This window comes from Buteo buteo, chromosome 24, assembly GCF_964188355.1.
Source record: "Buteo buteo chromosome 24, bButBut1.hap1.1, whole genome shotgun sequence".
In the NCBI taxonomy this organism is placed as follows: domain Eukaryota; kingdom Metazoa; phylum Chordata; class Aves; order Accipitriformes; family Accipitridae; genus Buteo; species Buteo buteo.
Genome location: NC_134194.1, coordinates 5,609,826 through 5,631,790, shown reverse-complemented (window position 1 = coordinate 5,631,790; position 21,965 = coordinate 5,609,826). Strand labels below are relative to the sequence as shown.

General features: G+C 43.9%; 2 protein-coding genes across 7 annotated transcripts in view; one reads left to right on the top strand and one right to left on the bottom strand.

The window, feature by feature from the left end:
* Nucleotides 1-14,267, top strand: part of COL23A1 (collagen type XXIII alpha 1 chain) — a 192,912-nt gene extending 178,645 nt beyond the window's left edge. Inside the window, exons 16-30 of the mRNA XM_075056978.1 lie at nt 216-260; nt 760-837; nt 2,378-2,431; nt 3,197-3,241; nt 3,736-3,825; nt 4,190-4,261; nt 5,012-5,053; nt 5,882-5,908; nt 6,331-6,402; nt 6,494-6,547; nt 6,815-6,841; nt 7,358-7,411; nt 8,091-8,177; nt 12,196-12,234; nt 13,546-14,267. Of these exons, the coding sequence (XP_074913079.1) occupies nt 216-260; nt 760-837; nt 2,378-2,431; nt 3,197-3,241; nt 3,736-3,825; nt 4,190-4,261; nt 5,012-5,053; nt 5,882-5,908; nt 6,331-6,402; nt 6,494-6,547; nt 6,815-6,841; nt 7,358-7,411; nt 8,091-8,177; nt 12,196-12,234; nt 13,546-13,596 (837 nt within the window). The 3' untranslated portion in view covers nt 13,597-14,267. The remainder of the gene's footprint in view (nt 1-215; nt 261-759; nt 838-2,377; nt 2,432-3,196; nt 3,242-3,735; nt 3,826-4,189; nt 4,262-5,011; nt 5,054-5,881; nt 5,909-6,330; nt 6,403-6,493; nt 6,548-6,814; nt 6,842-7,357; nt 7,412-8,090; nt 8,178-12,195; nt 12,235-13,545) is intronic.
* The window catches only part of HNRNPAB (heterogeneous nuclear ribonucleoprotein A/B), a 31,246-nt gene continuing 20,446 nt past the window's right edge, over nt 11,166-21,965 (bottom strand). For 2 of the 6 annotated variants that reach the window (XM_075056966.1, XM_075056971.1), the window contains one exon: nt 11,166-11,751. The gene's annotated coding sequence lies outside the window, so the exon portion shown is untranslated. Of the gene's footprint in view, nt 11,752-15,312; nt 16,022-21,965 lie in introns of those variants that run through there. The other 4 variants (XM_075056967.1, XM_075056972.1, XM_075056964.1 and 1 more) reach the window with 2 other exon arrangements.

Here is a 21,965-nt window from a genome sequence, read left to right as displayed (position 1 = left end):
ACGTTTTCTTACTGTCAACTAGCTCACACCAATGTTATTTTTTTCAAAATATTTGCTCTGAAGTCAAATCTATTTTTTTTGCTTTCCTTGTTGGTGCCATACTTTTCCTAATCTAAACCATATCTTGGCATCTCATGTAGTTACAGTATTTTTAAGATAAATATCCTATATTTTCCTTGGTCTCTTTGAACCAAAAATGTGATTTTGATTTTCAGGGTGAACCTGGTGAGAAGGGAGGAATTGGCTCCATTGGACCCCGGGTATGGATGTTCAGGGTTTTGCCTTTTCAGTTTGGAGTTGTGTATTTGCCTTGACCTGAGCTGTTCCCCACCACCTCTTTCTGCTTAGTATGTGGTTGAATTGCTTCAGGATCATTCAGTGCTAGAAAATAGAGATGGTGCATGTTTAAACAAATCATTATGTAGGTACTGAACGCTGCCATGTGAGATAGCTCTGGGAAATGCAATCAAAATCCAATTTTCTTATCAAAGTGACCATCCTGTGACCCTTTCTTTGCAAGAGGGAAGCTGTGAATAGTGATAATGAAGTGAGGATTTCTATGCACTTCTCTGTTACACAAATTGATGCCCTTTTGAGGTTTGGTTGGGTGACGGTTACAGCTGTCAGACTAGGAATTGATTAAATCGATGGTGTTTGTAAGGTGAGAATCCCCAAACACCTGGGTGTCAGGTCTTTGCTTTCGTACCACCGGCTTCTCACATGCTGCAAAAAGTAAATAGGATTCGTCCCCGGTTGCAGGGTCCCCCCGGCCTGAAAGGGGAACAGGGTGACACCGTAGTGATCGACTACGATGGCCGAATCCTGGATGCGCTCAAGGTAAGTCGCACCATGGCCGTGTCAGTTCCTGCGGGTTAATGGGAAAGGACTGAAAAACTGCCAAGCTTTGCCACGGTGACGTTGTGGCATCGTGTCTGTCCCCATCCTACATCTCCTTCCCGAGATCTCGGTCTCAGCACAGAGCTGGACGGGAGGGAAGAGCTTATTGCATCTGGGAGCTGAGGATATTTGGGATGTACCAGCAAAAGAGTGGCAAAACTCGAGGCTGTGAACTCAGGCTGGGTACCAGGCTCGTGGGATCCGGCTGTGGGATGTGAGTTAATATTCTGCAGGTAAAAGCAACCTGACACAGCCTGTGACATATAAACACCCGACGCAACGAGTGCGAGCAGCCAAATTACAGCTGAAACACTGCTGGCTGCGGGGTGTTATTCCCACGGGATGGTGCGGAGCTGCGATTTTCACCGCGCATCCTCTGGAGAGGTTTTCTCTGCAAGCAGCAGTCGGGATGCGGGAGGAAGGGAAACCGTGCCCAAGCCCTAATCTGCCTGACCGAACAATGCCCTACCATTTTTGTTAAGATGAAAGAAGCTGAATAGAATAAATACTTAATTACAGATATATTTGAGAACCATCCTAATTGTTTTATAACAGGCTGCAGGGATACACAAAGTGATGGTAATTACCGTTTGCCAGATGTCTGCGCGGCATGCAGCTTTGTGAGTGGAGTTTGTGGAGTGCAGTGGTTGGAGAGGCTCCATCGAACGTCTGGAGGCTTCATCTGCTGGGCCCAGACCCTCTCCCCTGCGCTGCATGCGGAGATTGCTGAGGGGCACGTCATTGAACCTCCCTAACTTTGCCGTTTTCCTGCTTATGAGCTGTTTTCAGTGTTTGCGTGCTGAGCCATCTCATGGACAGTGCTTTGGAAAGGGGTGGCTCTACGTGGCTTCCAGTGTGATTAAATGTAACAGTATCTGAGTGTGCACTCATGGAAAAAGGTGCTTGAGGATATGATACCGTTTTGTTTTTCAGCTGAGCGAGACCATGCGTTTTGCTGTTTGAGATAATTTGCAAGTTGAAAAATATTCGTTCATCTCAAGGCGGATCATGGTCTCCACACCCAGCAGTGCCCAGGAAAAACAGATTATTTAAGTGTGCAAGTTTTCCTGCTGTTAGTGCTCACACAAACTCCTTCGTTTCCCCTCTTTAATTGCACCTCCCTAGCTGGTTGTTGCTGTTTTCAGCAGGATGCTTCTCCCCAGGCCGGCTGGCTGGAGTAGGGAGAGCGCAAAAAGAGACCACCAGATCTGGGGCCACATCTCCAGTAAAGGCATTTTGCCTCTTAACACACGTACTGCTGCACCTGTACACCCGGCTAGCTCCGGTTGTGTTTTCTTTTGCATCCCCTTGGGTGGCTTTGTGTCAGCTGAGCTCGTCGTGGTGTTTGGGCAACCCGGGTCCCACAAGTGTCTGTTGTAGATCATGGCTGGGAGCTTCTCCCAGCTCGTCCCCAGCAGCATGAGGACAGCGTGCTTTAACATTAGCCATGCTCACACCCGTTTTGTTTGCTGTGTTTCAGGGTTCGCCAGGTCCCCCAGGACCACCGGGCCCCCAGGGTGCTCCAGGTCCCAAGGTGAGCCCAACCTCTGCCATGCAGACCTTGTTAGCAGCTCTCCATGTAGCAAGTGTTTCCCAAGCCAAAATAAGGCAAGTGATGCTGGCTGTGGGACTTGAGACTACACATGGTAAAGGAAATGCTATTTAACACTTTCCTGGGCTGAAAAAGGAGGTTTTCACACAAAAGCCAAAGTTTTGTTGACCTCTCTCTGGTCTCCAGCCTCTTCTGGAGGATGCTGTCCCAGAAATGAATCTGCTCCCAATCCCACACCTGATGGGTGAAATCCCAGCCCCTCCGAGACTTCCTCACTGCACGTGGCAGGAGGTAGAAGGAAATGGGAGAAGCAGTTGTGAAGAAGGGCCGGCAGTCCCAAAGGCTGTGCCGAGCCGCCCTCCATCCCGCCTGCCCCGTGTGCCACTTACTGCCCCGGCACCGCATCCGAGCAGGACTCCTGTCCTCCCACTTCACAAGCAGTAGCCGGTAACCTACAGTCAGCTGTAGTTTCTATAAGACAAGAATTTAATGTACAGAAAAGCATCTCTCGGGATGGGGCAGGATTTCAGTGCCTCTCAAGGTCACCATACTGCCCAAATCCAGATGAGCCGGTAATGCTGGCACATCTCTGAAACCTCCTTGCTGCTGCTCCTGAGCCTGGCAATGCCAAACCCATAACGACAACAGCTGATACACGTGAATCACTCATTCCCTTGCAAAATGCTTTCCTGAGATGATTTTCTGATTTAACTTACCGTGGGCTCCCCTTTCTTTGTGTCGCTTCAGGGAGAGCTGGGCTTGCCGGGTCCACCTGGACTGGACGGTGAAAAGGTGCGCGGGGCATGGCTGGAGCGAGACCTCGCGGGAGCTGAGTTAAAAAGGAGTTTACTTGTGTGTCTGTGAGAGCTGTTGCTGTGAAAAGTAAATCTCAGCCTGCCAGGAGCAAGCTCCTGCCCTGTGATGTTCAGCTGCATCTCCTTGAATTAATTGCCCTTTGCCTACGGCCCTGTGCTGTGAGTGCGCAGATGCTGCTCATGGTCATTTCTGCTGGGTTAAAGGGGCTCCTTTTACGAGTGGTTCATCAGACACTGTCTCAAATTTTGTCATAAACCTTCCCAACCCTGACTGGCTGCAATCCCTGCTACAGCCCAGCCAAATTCTGCTGCGCCCGCAAAATTGGCATATGTAAGTTTTAATGTTAAAACTTGTTTTTGTGAGCTCGTGCTGCGATATGGAGAGAAACAGCGGAAAGGCAGAAATGGCTGTTGGGGGGGGGGGGGGTTAATGGTTTTCTCCTAAGCAAGTTGTTTTCTGTAAATTTCCAGGGTCCCAAAGGAGCAAAGGGTGACCAGGGCAGCGTGGGAATCGCGGGACAGAAAGGAGAAACAGGAGAAATGGGCTTAGCGGGTCCACCGGTACGTCCCTCCTTCTGTCCCTGTACGTCTGCTGCTTGGTTCTTTAATGTATTGATTTCTGCAAATGCTCAGAATATGGCCGGGTTTGCCGATTTAAGCAATGGCCTCTCCGCACCGCGTTACTGCGGAGCTGGAGGATGTGGGAGCTTTAAATTTTCTTTGCTAATGATGATGATAACGGCTTATTCAGAAGGTGATGTAAGCCAGTAGCAAAAGGAGAAAATCTTTTCTCAAAGTCCCCTGGGGATGAACATGAGCTTTGCTTGAGCCAAGGCTGGAGTTTAGGGGAAGACAAATGTATTTTTCTCTTGGTTTTGCTTTCCCGGAAGATTCACCACATTGGCATTACACTGTTATCTTTTAGGGAGCAGAAGGGCCAAAAGGAGACAAAGGAGAAAAAGGAGACACCGGGTCACCATGTTTGCAGAATAATCATGTAAGATCCTGGCAACATAAAGCCTGTTCCATGATGTGGGGTCAGGTGAAATCGGGGTGTGCAGGCTGGAGCCACCAGTCTCATGTTCATCAATGTAGCAGAGGGGAACAAAACCCAGCTGCTTCCTACAGGAACTTTCAGATGCATCTAAATGGGGTTTATTTGTTAGGGAAGAACAGTTTGCATACTCGGCACCTCAAAGTTACTTTAAATTTTGCATTGATGGTTGAGATACTGGATGCTGCTGTTTTAATTATATTTTGTTCTAAAAACATATCAGGCTCCTTGCAGTTTTATAGGATTTCTGCATCCTTTTTAACTTATTCATGCCTTTTGCTTAAAAAAAAGAAGTGGTGGTGGGTTTTGATAGCTTTTTATTAATGACATGAGAGCTCTAATTTTGTTCTGGGTTTTTTGTTTGGTTGGTTTTTTTTAATCAAAAAGTCTGGTTTCCTCCAGTCTGTACACAAAATGGCATCATTTTCCATTACATCCATTTTGCGACTGGCAAATACACTGAGAAGTGTGGGTTACATTTCTCATTTCAGAGGCTATCTTGATTCATGTGCTTATTAAGACTCATTTGTCTGTAAGTCCTAAAGCAGCTCTTTGATTAGCAGATATTTTGATTAAAGCCATTAAATCAGAGAGTATTAAATCATGATTCTGGGCCGTGTGAGGTTTCCATTCCCAAACTGTCTTCTCTCTGTGCCCAGCCCCATTAACACGCCATTTAATTCCCTTCTGCAGATCATACCTGAGCCTGGACCCCCAGGATTACCCGGCCCTATGGTAGGACTCTGGAGAGAGGCTCTTTGAGCATTGCTGCAGATTTGTTATCGCATGTGATTAGTTGAGGACAAGGGTGGCTTGCTCTGTTTAATCATTGTGGGCTGCTGTGAATCCAGGAAAAAAATGAGGGACGAGCTACAGCACTGGGTGCTCTTGTTGGAGAGATGGAAGCACCCGATTTAGGAGAGTACGTCAGCATTTGTGGCATATTTTGCAAATAACCAAGCTGTCCCTTGGGATGGGGAAAAGATAAAACCTTGTGGCATGGGAAAACCTGTTCCCCACCGCAATGGTGTCTGTATTCCCATAAATTTGCCATAGTTTTTTGCCATCAACTGCAGTGGGAGAGGATGCGGGTGGTGATGAACACGCGGAGCGTTTTTGATGCAGATGTCTAAGGTGTTGGGTACCTACGATGCTCCAAAAGGCTGAGGAGCCGTCAAGGGCATCGGGACGGTCAGGATGCTTTCCAGGTGGCGTTCGTAACCCGGGAGGTGTCCCCAGCCCTGCCCGAGCTCGGAGGGCCGCGGTGGCAGCGTGCCGCCCTCCGGAGCTTGCTGTCACTTGCTTCAGCAAAGCTCTCGCAGCGCTCGCTCCCCAAAGCTCATGTTGCAGAGCTTTATTGTTGCCTGTTACGCAAAGAGGTCCCTTCCAGTTCCCCTTCCCTCCGACTTGACGTCGGAGAACCAAATAAACTGCCACCTGTCTTGAAAAGAAATATTTGGCCATTGTCAGCCCATAATTTGAGCAAGAAATGGTTTGGGAAGCACACTTTGGGGTTTGTTTTTTAAAATCTGGTTTTCAAATGCACCATTGTCTTTCCCGCAGGGTCCTCCAGGAATCCAGGGGCCTAAAGTAAGTCAATAAATTAAATGTCACCCACTGTTTCCAGGCTGCCAGTGCATTATTTACAGGCTCACAAAGGCCTGTCAGCTCTGGGGACTGATTTTTTTGTCAGTTTGACAACACATCCCTGGGTTGTGCTGTGCAGCAGTTGGCGTTTTGGAAAACAAGCCATTTTTCCTTCCAAACACATTTACAATCTTAAATCCTCCTCCAGCACGGAGTCCTGAGGGGCAGCGGCACATGCGAGTTAGTGTTTCCAAACCCACAGGCTTAAACCTGTATTTTCAACTATTTTCTTATATGAGCTGGTCAAGAGGAAAATGTTAACAGCAGCGCAGGTATAAGCATCCCAGGAGGCGGTGGATGCACGGGGTGGCTGTCCTGGGCAGAGCTGCCAGGTCGCCTTGGTTGATGCCATTTCGTTTTTGCAGGGCTTGGACGGGGCAAAGGGAGAAAAAGGTGACAGCGGTGAGAAGGGGGACCACGGCGACCCTGGACCCGCTGTGAGTCATTTTCCCATATCTCATTTCTGGCCATCAGCAGAAACCTGCCTTACAGCAACTATCCCAATGCCTTGTTCCTGTTTTCTTTAAGGGTCTCCCGGGTGCTCCAGGGCTCATTGGTTTACCCGGTACCAAAGGAGAGAAGGTAATTACTGGTGTGGGTAAGGAGCGGTGAAGTTGTGGTGTAATCCTAAAATAGGGGCTGTAAAATCCTGCCACGGTGGGTCCAGCCTGAACTGCAGAGCTGGGCTTACCGGCACTATCCTGATGGATGGCGAGGAGCTCTCCTCGAACCCCTGGGGCTGTTGGGTGAGCCTGTGCTGTCATTACAGTATTCGCCAACTGGATATAAGTTTGCCTGCAATGCCAAACTCAATACGGCATGTCTTAATTTTTATTTTTACAACTGCAGGGAAAGCCAGGGGAGCCAGGATTGGATGTGAGTATGGAAAACATGAATTGTGATATATAGAAACATGAACAACACGCATGTAAAGGCCATCAAATTGCTTGAGGTTGTTGGAAAAATGTGTAGCTAACACTGTATAGACTACTCTGCCTTAAACATGGTGCCTGTGGAATGATGTCTGTAGGAAAGGGCTTAATTCAGGCCAGCTGCCAGACTACTTCCACTGCACAGCAGTAACTGCTCAGCTAAAGATGTCACAGGGGTTTCCCTTTCCAATTGAAAATATTTGTATTGGATTCAGTGAAATGAAAATCTCTAATAGCTGTAATGTTAGTGGGGTATGGTAAAGCACTAGGTTTCCCAAGAAATTGCTGGCATACCAAGTCAACAGGAAGAAAATGTCATATTCGTCACCATGGGAGGATGGGTTGATCGCTGGGGATTGCTTATGTTGAACTGAGATGCCAGGATGCTTGCACACTAAACTTAGAAACCTTTTTTTTTCTTTTTTTTTCCTTTAACCCTACCTAAAAATTGTTGTGATAGGGTTTCCCAGGTCTCAGAGGAGAGAAAGGAGAGAGAAGTGAAAGAGGCGAGAAGGTGAGTGGGTTATGGCTGTAGAGATGCTCGGGGGGGGCAGGACTGGCTGCTCTTTTTGGCAGGCAGCGATGCTTGCCCTGGCTGCTGGTTCCTTCTCCAGCCTGGCAGCATTTCTCAGGTCACTGCTGTAAGGCCTTTTCTGTGGCCCAAGTATCTACGTGGTCCCAGTGTAGGGCAGGACATACAGTTAATTTTTACCCACTTGGAAGTGCTTTCTGCAAGCCTATCTCCCCCCAGCACAACCACTGTAGCGAAATGGAGCAGCCTGACAGCTCCAAGTTGCAAAGAATTGCTGATTTTGGTTTATAGACCTTGAAAATGGATCCAAGTCAAAGGTTTTGTTACAGGGATCCTTAAATAAAGGGGTGCCCAGCCAGAGGCAGGAGCCCAGCTGAGCGCAGGGCAGCGGCTGGAAGCTGAGGTTCCCACTTACTGTCAGATACCAGCCTGGTTTCTAGCAGAAACTGGTCATTTAGTCGTTCTGTTATAAAACTATCTATTAAAATATCTCCACCCAGCTTTAACTGAAGATTTTCCCAGTGATTTAATTAGTCAGTTGAGGCTACAGTAGTGCAAACGTCCCTACTCTGGCTGAGGTGTGGGACTCTGCAAGTGCTGTGCGACTGAAAGCCAAGGTGTTTCCTCCCCTGTTCCTGATATTTTCCTGTTGTGCCAACAGGGTGAGCGAGGAATACCAGGGAGAAAAGGAGCCAAAGGGCAGAAGGGGGAACCAGGCCCTCCCGGACTGGATCAGCCTTGTCCTGTGGTACGTCTTTTATTTCACTCACCCTAAGCACGCGTTGCCGGGACTGAAAAGGAGACGCAGCTTTGCAGCCAGGGAAAGAGAGGGAGGATTTGGTAGTTCTTTATTTTGCAGTAAATCAGAGCAGATGGTTATTGTTTTCTCACTTTTCTTAATGGTTTATCTGCACTGCTGGAAGTTCACTGCTCGCTGTAAGGGCTCCTCACTGGCCAGATGGGAGCAAGCCACAGCAGTAAAAATAAAGAATCTTTGTGTAAAGACCTTCTTATTGTAGTCAGGAACAATGGGCTTCAGTAACGCTCGTCAGGAGATAGCGTGCCCTGGTGAAGCTGCTGGCCTGGCTTTTGAGTGCATTTGAAATCAGGGAGTAACTCAGTGCAGTGGATGGGAATCAGTTTGAAAACAAGGTCAGCTCCATCCCTTCACCTCCGCAAACCGAGCGGGGGATGAGCCCAGCCTGCTCTCCCCTGCGTGGAGAAGCGGGTCGGAGTTGCTAGCATCTTAGTGCTGCCAAAGGTAAGTGATGTGTGAGCTGGAGCTCTCCAGGCTGCCAAGAAGTGTCCCTGGGAGAAGAGCCCTCCCCGTGTTTCTCTGCCTGAGACAGCAGCTCACGGCTCGGATCTCTCCCTTCTCAGACACATCCCGGGCCACCGCCGTGCAGCGTGTACACAAAGAGCCTTTCCAGGAAAACTCCTGCGTGTTTGAGCCTGAGGAAGGTGGATCTCCCAAGTCCACTTCCAGAACATCTCATTCCTTTGATAGGGCCCAGGAAAAAAAAACCACTATACTTGTTTATAAGCATTACTTGGTCTGGTAACATTTACCTCCTTTTCATTACTATTTTTCATATAAAGACTAAAACTAGAGATCCCTTCCCTGAAATGCTTTGAGGCTGCAGGATGAAAGAGTGATTCATATCAACTATTGAAATAAAACTACTGAAATGTAGCTGTTAGCCCCTAGTTCAGCTGCACCTAACTAGCAGTGCCAGGTACCTGCTCCAACATGCTCCAACAAACCCATTTCTTTTCTAAATGTGTGACTTTTTCTCGCCCCATCAGCACAGCTATGGCAATCAAAGCTGTTGTGTGGCTCCGCTATACCAGCAAAAAGCTCCTTCAGTCAATACGCTTTATTGTGCTTGGAGATTGAATGTGAACTACAATTAATTTTTTCGTTTGCGATGATCATCTTTCCTCCCTCAACATGCTGCATGATTTAACCCTCATCTTTTTCAACAGGCTGTTACAAACATGAATCTCTGGTTTGTGTATAAAGATCTTTCCCAGATGACAGACTATGTGTCTGTGAATTCCCTACCATAAAACCACTCTGCTGACTTGCTGTGTCATCAGAAATGGAGGTGTAAAGTTCTAGACCTGTCCTCCTCTGCCGAAACATTGCGTGTCTGTTCGAGTAACTCCCATGTCCTTTACCATTCTCAACAAGCAGTTATTTTTTCAAACAGGGAGATCGTAGCATTGCAGGCAGCAAAAGGGACCCAGGTTTCCCAGGCCTGGACGGGGTGAGCGTGCCCTGCCCTTTGGTACAGTATCTGCTCTCTTTCTTCCTTTCTTTCTTTCTTTCTTGCATGGCTTGTGTGTGTTTCTGCGGTGGCCAAGCCCTGTCCCAAGGAGCGAATCCCTCCGGGGAGAGGAAGGACACAAGGCAGCAGAGCTGGACAAGATGTTTCACTTTGGCATTTGGGGAAGGATGCCAATGTGTTGTGCCTTCTCCCTCCCGGTTAAAATGACTTTAGGCGAGGAGTGTAAGCAATGGGAGATCACGTAGGGGATGCTTGCCCCCTTATGATAACAGACGCTAAAAATAGTTCTGGTTTTCTCAGCACCTATGGCCAAGTTTGGTTCCCCTCGTGCCTGTGCTGCTGCAGCCCTGTGAGTCCGATTCCCAGCTGGGTTTTGAAAAGTTTCCTCAAGTGACCGGCCAGTTCTGTGGCACAGGGGTCACTGGCACTCTGGGCATTAGAAGGGCTTTTGCTGTGTCAGCACGTAGCTCTGCCCTGCAGAGCTCAGGTCGAAGTCCAGCGGTTATGCAGGAAGGTTTGTGCTCTGCTCCCTGAAAGGGCTCTGCACGACTAGCTAAAAGAGGTCATTGTTTTATTTTCTTTTTTTTTTTTAACCATAGAAAATGCTGCATGTTCGATGATTTGCAGTTGTCTTCGGAGAAACAAAAGGGCAGTAAGCTGTCTCTCTTTCAAAAAGTTAAATACTTTCATATGTGTCAAAGAAACCAATTACTAGCAGCAGGCCCACTTCAACTCTACATATTTACTCTCCGGAGATGTTATATTTACCAACTATCTCCCATCTTAACTATACAGAAAACACAAGACCTGTCTGTATTGAAGGCAATGTAAATTGCAGTAGGCAATTTCTCCGATACCTAACTACTACACGACTAGTTAGTAAAGCACTTGCACATCTTCCCGCTTACGTATGTGAGGGTTAGTTACACGTTGGCTGGGATTGTCATCTTCGTTCTCCACCCCACCGTGCAGTGGAGGCTTGTTGGGCTCTCGGCAATGGCTTTCAGTCCAGGAGCACGAGCGTGAGCCTTACACGCAAGTTGCAACGCTCTTTTTAAGTTGACGAGTCATTTTTTAATCACTCGAGTGAATCACGGTAGAAAGGTGTGCAGTTTTAGGATGGCCAAAATAAGTATTTTGAGTGCACAGGAAGAAGAAAAAGCCCAGGGCAGAAATCAACCCCGTGATGGTCAGTGTTAGGATGCGCTTTAACAGCAGGTCACGATCTTTCTAGGTCAAACAACTGCTCTGTGCCTTGTCCCCTTTACCCTTCACCCCCAGACAACTCTGGTAAATGTACAAGTTGCACTTTTTTTATGAATAGTCATGGACCAAAATATTGACTGGTGTCAGCAGAAGAATGCGTATGTTTTCTAACTAATGTTATAGGAAAGCACGTGAAAATAACTTGACCTGTTACACTAGGAGTAGTTGGAGAGGGTAACCTTACTTCACTGCATCTGTTTTATTGGGCATAGGCTATTTTACATATAAAATCAATACAGAATACAAAAAATGTGATGACTGACATTTACAGTAAAAAAATGTAAAAAGGCATTTTGACCTATATTTGCACTAGCAGTTATCTCTGCTGCGTACACATCCTCGTGGCTTCCCACCCCTAGTTAATGTGGAGGTGGCTCTGAGGGAAGGATCAGTGCATGTGTGCTCTCTGTAGCTCTACATGCAGAAATTCATGCAATCAGAGATCCAAGAGCCTTAAAAAAATCCAGCATCAGAAAAGGCAGCTGAAGTCAGCTATTTCTTCTAAAGTATCTTGAAAGAGTTGGTCACATATAGTCCATTCCTCTTCTAAGGGGCTCCTTCCTTTTCAGTGTTTTCCTCCTGGTAAGTAAGCTCTTCTGGCTTTCTGATTTCTGTATGTTTCTTGTATCTCCATCAGAAAAAGACAAATATTTTCACTCCCTTTGCATAGTCCACAACTCATCCTATTTCAATCAGTTCAGCAAATCAAGTTTTCTAAAGAAACTAAGTACTGCAGGATCGAATTTAACACAATTACGATATCATCTGGGAAAAAAAAAAATTACATCACCGCCTCCAAACTGAAAAGCGCATACTAACAAAAAAATACATTTCCACATCATGCTTTCCATATATATGTCCAATTGCAAAAACCACTACCTTATAAAGCAGATTATGAAGTTAATTAACTGTTGTTCCAAATTATTGTATTTGTTCACATTTTCTTTTTTGTTCAAAGGAGAAAGAAAGTGTAGACTTATTTTATTTTTCTTTTTACCCTTGGGTGTATTCAATTTTGTGTTGTGCGTGAGACATGGATTACATTGCCTGCATATTTATTTTTGTGCATATAACAGTAAATGGGTCTTGCATGGTAATTAAAGGTGCTGCTAAACCTTTCATCGTTGTGAAGATTGAGCTTCAGGTTTTTGGGTCTGACACTTAAGTCACTGTCAACAGAAATTAAAATCGGTAAATTCAATTTTGCAGGGACCAGACGGACTGCCAGTAGCAGGATGTTGGCATAAGGTACAGTAATAATAATAATTGTACATCCTTGAGCAGGTCCTGAGTAATGTTTGCTGCATGGTGATTGTTTGCACTGCTGCACGTCCTTTAAGCAATGTCATGCCTTGGGAGAGCAGAACTCCACCTAGCTTCATGTCTTGTTCCCCACAGCTGTAGACTGGTGCTAGGAACACCGCTCCAAAAACTGGCCAAGCATGAAAAATCACTCTCGTTAATATTGTCAGTAGCAATGCCTTTTTTCAGGCTCGCTCAGGCCAGGCTTTTGTTATGCCCTAGGCAGTTTAAGAACCATTCGTGCAAAGACTGCACCACCTGCAAAATGCGCTCGTGTGACTTAGCCCATACGCTCTAGCTGAGACTTTTACAGTGGGTTACCTCTTGTCACAGAGTTCCAAAACATTTATTTCCAAAGAAAGACTTTTCTGCCATTGTAATTATAATCCACAACCACTACGCTGCTTCAGTGCTCAAATCGGTAGATCTGGGTGCAGGTGGTCAGGTAATTCCTACAGTCTCACACGCCCAGAACGGCCAAGCTATAAGTGCTAAAGGCAGCCTGGGAGAATGAGGAGAGACGTGTTCCCCCATAAGATGAGGATTTGATCCAGACTTGTAGGAGGATGCTGTAACCTCATTCTCCGACAAGGGTATGACACTGAAGCTGAGTGGAATTACTAACCCAGCTTCACACATGTGGTGTGTGGACACAGTTCAAGTTAGTAGCAAGCATGTTACTAACTAGTTGCAAACCCTCGGTTAGAACGTGAGCATGCCCTTAGCATATAAAAGTTTTTAAATCTGTGGTAAGTCATTTGGATGTACTGTTAACATTAAAAGAAATATGAAGGCCAATCCTTATAATGTTAACAATAAGATAAGTAAGTGTAATGAATGGAGCATTTCTCTTTGATTAAAATGTTTGTCTGTGTGTTCTTTTTCAGTGATCTCTAAGCATGAAGCACAATATGTAAATAATGTGATATATTTTGATCTTTTTAATTTTTGTATAAAAAAAGGAAAAAAAAAACTTTCAACAGTAATATATTGACCTTTTTTTATACTGGATTCTGTCACTTATGGACTTTGAAAATACTGTAAAGCTCCCAAACCCGTAAGATACGCATGATAACATCAGGATTTGATAAAGGTACCAATGACAGTAGCTGGGAATGAACAGTTAATGTTGCTGCGTGAACTAACAGTACTGAGACAGCGTGTTGCCTAGTGTGCCTTATCACATGAAGGAAGGAGAAATCCCTGTCCTAACTTGGCTCTCAACTCTGTATTTGCCTTGCACATGCACATTAAAAGGGTGAAAAAAACTGGCTGAAAACAAAGAAGAAAAAAAGGATGCAGCCCTAGAAATGAAAGAAGCTGCTGTATACCATCTGGTCAAACAAGAGGACTTGCCACTTGCAGAGGAAACAAAGCCAAGCTCCATTCATTGCTACCTGCTGTTGATATGATGGAAATAGCAATTCTTTGGCTAAACAGAACAACCTTGACTACCTGTGGTTATTTCCACTACTATCAAGAAAACCTTTTTTTTCTCAAGAGGAAGCACCTCTGGGTCCCGTTCTGGGGTCTGTGGCTGAAGATGTGCAAGCGCTTTATTACTGTGGAATCCAAATTCCCCAAGAAACCTCCACTACAGAATTTCAAAACACAAAAACCAAGTAATACTTTCAGTGTAGAGAGTTGCAGGACAGGGAGGGCTCTGCTGAAGTCTTTTCTGAAACAACAGAGCACATAATGTTGCTGTTGGGCTTCCCAAAACTTGGGAGTTTGGAGTATTTAATTGTCTTGGTTTGTGGGGTTCATTTGCATTTGATTTTTCTTGGTTTACGTGGTTTTAACTGTAAACTCTGTAACTGTGCACACCCCTCTTGACCTCTTCCTTCTCTCCCCTTTTTCGCTCTTTCTTTAAATTATCTCATCTCAGGCACATCCCATGCAGAGCAGGGTAATGAATAAAAGGAGGATTATGATTTTGATATCTTCATATGGCATTAAATGAGATCAATTTAAAAATTGCCACCTATTATGCTGTTCACTTTTTTAAAGATGTTGGAAAAAACAGAGACTTTGCAGTAAAGAGCCATAAAAAATTATTTCAGGGAGGAAGAAAATGGCTTACAGCCAAGTCTGTTCAGCTTACAATGAAGATCAAGAGGCAATTGGATTCCTTTACAGGGAGGAGATACTTTATATTAACAAGTTCTTAAACTGAACAGAGAAAGATGTACAAATATCCGTCCAATGGGTAGAAGCTGAAGCTACGCAAAATCAAATAAAACAAGCCATGGATTTTTAAAGGTGATACTGGTTAATCCTAACCAGACCAGTGATGTAATCCCCATCACTTTAATGCCTTTTTGATTCAACAGATCATTTCTGGAGGAAATACTTTAGCCCAATGCAAGCTGCTAGGCTCTTTGTAAGAGTCTTAGGTGAAATTAAGAGCCTGACCACGGTATCAAACCAGATGATATTGGGGCCCTTTGTGGCCTTGATCTTAGAGAATACAGAAGGGAGTCATTTTTTGCGCACTGAGTAGATCCAAACCCTCTATTAGATCCTTGTTCCACTGCATGTCTTATGGCAGCTACTGCCAGAGAGGACTTGAGAGAGGGATGCGACCATCCAGGGGCAATTTGCCCTGTACAGGCTGACCTAGCACGAAGGTAGCTCTTGCTCCGATATTCTGAAGAACAGTAGGAACATGCTCAGTGCTCCACGCAGGCAGGGTGATGATTGACTGATGTCTGTGAGTCCTTATCTGTGACTGGGTCCTAGGTGTCCTTGAGCTGACCCTTTCAGTCAGCTGGGAGTATTTGTTATCTGCTGGCAAATGCTGCAACAGCCATCTAGCTTGGTAGATATGGACACAAAAGACTTATGGCTGTAGGCAGTGAACTTTTGTTACCTGTCTTTGTTAGCTGCTTAGGGTCTACACCTACACATTGTTTGCTTTGTGGCTATACTTTGCTTCTTTACCAGTAACTGACCATTTTCTTGGTCACCATATAGATTAAATCCATGTAAATTCAGATCAACTAACAAATCAAGAAACAAGAATTATTTAACTCAAAACAGCAATGAAAATGCATTTTATTTACTTCCATTTCATGTTGTTAGCTATCACTTTTGGTGTAGGGGTTTTTAAAGGCATAAGGAGCAGCTGAACAAGCTCCCACTGGCTTTTAGTGCTTTTGAAAAACCCCTTTACTGTCCCAAATTAAAGCTAAAAATCTTCTTCTGTGGAAGGTTGAAGGCAAATCTCTCATTGATGTCACCGGGAAGAAGATCTGTATTTGTTCCCTTAATGTACAGTTGCTCTTCCCATCTCCCCCAGTCACCTCCAAACTAAAAGCAATTCACTACTCCAAACCACGCTGTGGGCTTCTACACTCAAATTCCTGCACGTGTCCTGTTCATGGAACCTCTATCGATATCAATGAGAGTTCAGTCCCCAGAATGACTGCAGAAAGCACAAGAATCTGGAAGTGTCCACAAACAATCTACAATGCAGATAGAAAAGTCTTGTTTTACATACGCTGGCAAAAACTAAACAGCTTTCTATCTAGCTCCTACTTGAAGAAGTTTGATATCACTGAAGCTACAAGACAAGCTAACCTCCAAAGCTTATGAAATTATATTAAAATTTATATTTTCTCTGAGGAAATACCCCGAAGTCCTATTATCTTCAGGTAAACAAGTCAGTATTCCGTCTTCAACTTGTGGAATATCCAGTGCTTGTAGGCATCAACTGTGACCACTGCCAGGCCTGCAAAACATTGATACAGAATACCAGAATAGTGCTTTACCTATTGCTCTAATCGCTCTGCATGGCAGCCGTCCCCCTCCCAACACAGAGCCTCTGCTGCCACAGAACCCAAGACATTTGTTCTTAACGGAGGAAGAGAGCCCATTTTGAATCCTCTAAACCGGGATTTTTCTTCCCCGTCCCCGAGGCACAGCCTGACCACTCACGGCGCTTCCATGCCAGTCAAGGAGGAAGGCTAGAATTCTCTTCCAAGCACAGCACTGCGGCTGGTATCCATACCCATCAGCGCTACCACCTCAGCTGCCAGACCGTTTAGTGATCATCTTTGAAAATTCCCAGGTAAACGCCCTCTCTGCATTGGTTTATTCTGCACCCCAAATACGGTGAGTCCAGCACGTACAAAGGAGATCCAGCTATGCACCTGCAGCAAGTCTGGTACGTTCAGGACGCTTGAGTTACTGCACGTGTCCAGATCCGCAGCCTGCGTGCAGCAGCTTCTCTGGACTTCTGCCACTGTCATTCCCACTAGAAATGCCAGCAGGGACGGATCCTGCCGCATACAGCGCCTACTGCCACTTCAGCTACGAGGAACTAACCGGTAGATGTCCGAGGATCTGCTGGTGGTACGTCTACTCTACCAACTCCTTCTGTTGCCAAAGCTCAGCTGAGACCTGTGGAAAGCAGAGCTGGGGAACAGAGCGAGGCACAGATCCCCCAGCAAGGCTGCTGCGGGGGGCTGCGGCTGGGATCTGCCCTTGAAGTCCTTCCCCACCCTCAGCTGAGATCGGTGCATTTTTGGCCTTTATATTCCGAACTCAGTGTTCCTTGTCGATCGTATCACGTGGATCGACAGACTGTATTAGAGGAACCGCTGATTTTTGTATCGATTGCTCAGAGTCTAAGAGGAAATCTGTTTAGACTTCCATGTGCTTTCCACACACACACATATTTAGAAGAGTAGGTTGTTAAATGATAAATTGTTTCAGAGCAGTCATGATCTTATTGGGAAGAGTTAAAAAAAGATGTGCTTTGCTCAGCAAATTCGTGCCAGATCGGTTGAGTATTTTTTCCTTCCATATGAAAACGTTTATGTGGGTCTTTTTGAATACTTTGAATTTGCAAATAGCTCACGAAGATAAATTTTACTTTTAGGTAGTACTGGCAGTCTTGCTCAAAACTCAGTAATTATCTCAGCCTCTCACAAAGCATAGTGCATTTTTTCCCCAGGAAACCTCTCTTTTTTTTCCTCTGGTTTGAGAGAATGCAAGATTGTTTTACAGGAATTCAGAAATGCAGCTAAATGTTACCACTAGATGTCAGTAGCAATAAAGATGATTGACAAGGAGGCTGCTAATGCTTATAAAATGTAGGTCAGTCTGAGACTGAGCAATTGATTTATCTTGATCGCTAAAATATTACATTAGCTTCATGGATTCATCAATAGACATTCTGGATAACACACTTAAGTTACTGATCTTGGGGGAATCTGAAGCCCAGCCAAACTTATGTTTTATCTTTGTTTTCTAGTTTACAAAACAAAATTCCTTAGTCTAATTTAACTGACCATGAAAGCATGGTGATTTCCATTATGTTAAGATAACCACAGCTGCCTGCTGCCCAGGAGCAGAGGACAAGTAGCTTTCTTTAAGGCTTGTTCTATTTAAAATTGTAGCTAATGACTATCTTTCCAGTTACTACCAATGTCCTCTCTCTAACATACTGTAGCCTAATCAATTCTGGGAGCAAAGTTCCCGAACTGAGTCCTAAGGGCACAAGAACTCACTTGAAACCCCTCCAAAGTTTTTCAGCCACAAAGCTCTGCAGGCAGGGCTACCTTGCCCCAAGAAATGGCAAACGCGTTACGTGACCGACACCAGAGCTGCTGCTCGCTGTGGCTGTGGCGGTTGCACCGGTCCTGGCCTCTGGTGCTCCACGAGTGGGGATGCTGCACCCAACTGGAAGCACAGGGAGCGCTCCCTAAAGCTTCTGGTGGGAATGGATTTTGGGGGGAGGAGGGAATATGGCCAAATAACCCCCATGTCTGTAACCGCAGTTCAGTGCTGAAAGCCTGCTGGCAGCTTGAGAGGCCCCTTGCTAGAGTATGAACCTGATGATTTGCCCTGTGCTGATGGGGGCAGGTGAGATTAATTAGTTTTGCAGCTGTATTGTGGGCTTGGCCAGTGAGTTCAGGAATAATTTCTCTGGGTTATGAAACCAGTGGCAGAGAAAACCCGGTCTGACTCCAAACTGAAACTGTTTCCAAGCCTTAATGCACTGGGATTTTAGATTTTGGTTTTTTGGTTGGTTGGTTGTTGTTGTTTTTAAATCAAGACATTGCCACATGCTTAGTTTTATTGTCATGGAGGGAGTCGCCTTTCTTGTAAACACTGCTTCTAACACTTGCTGTATATATAATGGTGATGAATTTATTTCCATATGGATTTTTCTCCTGTGTATTTAAAAATAAGAATGTTTCTTCTAATGATAAAAGACTTTCTGATGTGTTTTCTTCTTAGGAAACCAATAGATGAAAATATTTAGGTGAGCTTTTGTCTTCCGTAATTTCATAAATTCAGCATTTGAAATCCTTAAGCAAACCAACAAAACACGTGTGAGGTTTCAGCAGTTCAAGACATCCTATGCAATGATGAAAAGTAATCCATGGAGAATGACACAGGTCATTCCCTGTGGCTTTAAGATTGTTATAGTAACCCACTACCCAGGAAGCATGTTTGTGATGACCAAGGCTTTCGTGCCAGAAAGCCTGTGTTCTAGTTGGGCTGCTTTCTCCTCTTCCCCCTACATGCAAGCTCAGTGTCCCATTTCGGCTGCTGTAACTGAGCACAACTGTGTTGGCTGTAATAGTGCTGAACTAGATTACACCAGCAAAGATTTCAGTCTGCAGTATTTACTATCTCACCAGCCCACAGCTCAGCTGTGATTTTTTTATACGTAGTACATGGTTTTGCAGTCAGCCAAATACAGTGGACTCTTGGGCCAGAATGAAAGAACTCATCCATTTGTAATGCATAGCTTAATTAAAATAGTAAGATGCCAGAAATTTCCAGCTTTATCGTAATGGTAAATAACCATCCTTGGTCAATATAACTGTGCCTTATTAGCCTGTAAATTTAGTGTGTATTATAAAGGAGCATTACAGCTTAGGTTTCCTGGTCATTGAATACTGATTTAATGCTGCCCTCTAGAGGAGATCTTTTTTTAATAGAGAGGAACCAATTTTATGCTAGGACAAATTTTATGTCGTGACACTGTCCCTTAATTGACAGCAGACATAGGGATGGGCGCACCTTTTGCATTGACTACATGGTTTGAATAGATATTTGTAAAACAGGAGCGCACAGATAGAAACTTTAATCTTTTTTCCAAATCTGGTACTTTTTTCTTGGGAAATACCATCATATTCTCGGGTCTTTTGGTTTCTTGGGTTTTTTTAGTCCCATTGTTCCCCTGACAATTTAAAGCGTTATATACAAATAAAATCTATTTGTAGTAGGTTACCCGTCAAGTTTCCATTTTTAGATTTTACAGAATGGAAGTTTTGAATTATTTTCTTTACAAACAACAGATTTATATTTAAGATACACAAAAATATTGGTAACAACAAATAATAAAAATGTAAAAATTTAAATGCCCCCAAACCACTTATCCTGGACAAATACTGCAGGTATCTGGCTGAATTCAGATCAGTGAGTTTTGTTCCAACTTGCACTAGCATAACTAGGAGTGTCTTCTCCCTTATTTCATTTTAAGTTCCTAAGTTCCACCTGTTAAATATCTGCTGACATGCTTAGTAGCACCTCCAGCCTTCCAGTTGTTTAACCAGGAAGATTTTCACGTGGGAGGTGAAGTATTTGGTTAGATTTCCAGAGGCCTAAGACACTTTAGCTTGCCAAAGCAATCACCGTGGCATATACTGACGTTAGCAACCTTACAGGACAGCATTTATGTAAGAATATTTCTGGGACCCTTTTGCAATAGTGATTTTTATTTTTTATTTTTTAAAGGAAAAAGAAGGGGGTGGGGAGGAGGGGAAGAAAACACCTGGTCACTCTAGTTAGTCTAGTCTCACTGTCATTTACTGGAGTCACCTGCCTTTTAATTGTGTCCCTGGCACTGCAGTTGAACCTGACCATAATTAGTACAGTTTGAAATACTTCACAGCTCCACTTTGGGGAATCTATTGCAGACTGAAGCAAACCAGTGAGTAAAAAATCCATTTCCTAAACTTTGTTTTCCCTTGGTTGATTATCATTTACGTTTGTAAGCTAAAAATTACTTCTAGTATTTTCACATCCCCAGGTGAACTACTGCAACTTTTCCATATGCTTGTGTACCATCAGATGGCACAACAAAAGGGATGTCTAACTATTGTGTAATCCGCAGCTAAAGTAAGTGCCGAAAACCTGTCACTTAGAAATTAATCAAGAAGGACCTAATAGATTGTATGACTCTATACTACTGTAGGGAGCCTGGGGGAAAACCACAGGAAAGCTGGGAAACACGAGTTTTCAATGCATAAGAAGTGGCATTATTGACAACAGAGTGGAATAAGAAATACATTATTAACATTTGCGGTTTCCCTATGTCTTAGGATAACAATCAACCCCTGTTCGCTAAGTTCTGGTAGAAGTTGCCTCATAGTTGCGCAGTTTCATGGAACAGTCAGCTCGCTTGTGTGTGTTTGTGGTTTCTTATATAATGTAGATATTAATGAACAGAACCTTAAAATGGAGATGTCCCAAGTATCTGTAAATGACACTTATACCACTTGCTGCTTTTTTATATGCTGTTAAACATTGTATTGTATGCTTAACTTTGAAAAGTGCATTTTACATGATGTTGTCAAGTATAGGTGGGTGCATATCAAACTTGCATTTCTGCAATTACATTAAAAAATTAGGACCTGGTTTTGCAAAGCAAAAGCACCCATGTTACTCACGGAATTTCCAAATTAAGCAGAAGAGGTAGTATATTGCTATCAGCTAGAATGAGAGTTGGAGTCCTGTTGTGTTTGCCAGTTAGTTTCACAGACGGAGTGCAGTTTTATAGAAAATTTCAAAATGTAGCAACTTCTTGCGCTACTATTTGGGGTTCTTTTTTCTGGTATCTTAAAAATTAATAAAAAATATTCAATGTGATGAATGTTCAGCACAAAATACCAGTGTCAAAACTGAAAGCCACCTGCTCTGTTGCATTAAATTACTTTGGACAGAAACATTTTTAAACTGGCATGTACGCTAGCATTTCTGAAACACCATAATTTGAGAAAATAACTGTACCTGCTGGTATTTAAAATCTAAATGAAAATCTCACTTATTTGTATACAGTTTAGAAAAATACATGCAATGTGTGCTTTATCTGTCCATATTTGTTTTGAAATTGTGCTGATAGGGCTTAATCCTCTACCATGTTATGCAAGTGTCCCTTATTTATGGGAGTGGTTGCATTACTCCAGTAAGGCTGTTCAGAGGAGAAAGGGCTATTCGCATGTGTGTGCAGTTTGGACACCTTGCAAAAATTAGTTTTGTTTTGAATTTATTTACATGGTATTCTATACAACGCTGACTAAATCTCTGTAAAATGTATCACCTTTAAAAAGAAATATATATATATATTAAAAATACAGAAAACGTACTTAACATCTCTATTTGCAAACTCTTTGTGATCTTTAATCGTGTATGTGCCATGAAAAGTATTCTATTTACTCAGTTCTTTGGGGAACAATTACTTTAAAAATGAAGGCATTAATAACAGTATTTCTTAACCATTGTTTTAATGTGTTAAAATGGTATTAATTAGTACTGCATCATGTATTTCTAGTTTAAAGCTGTAATGGACAGTACATTAGCTTGAGACCTCCAAAAATATTTTTTCTCGTGCTTTCAGTAATAAAAGCAAAGACTAGATTTTAAAAAATGGTCTC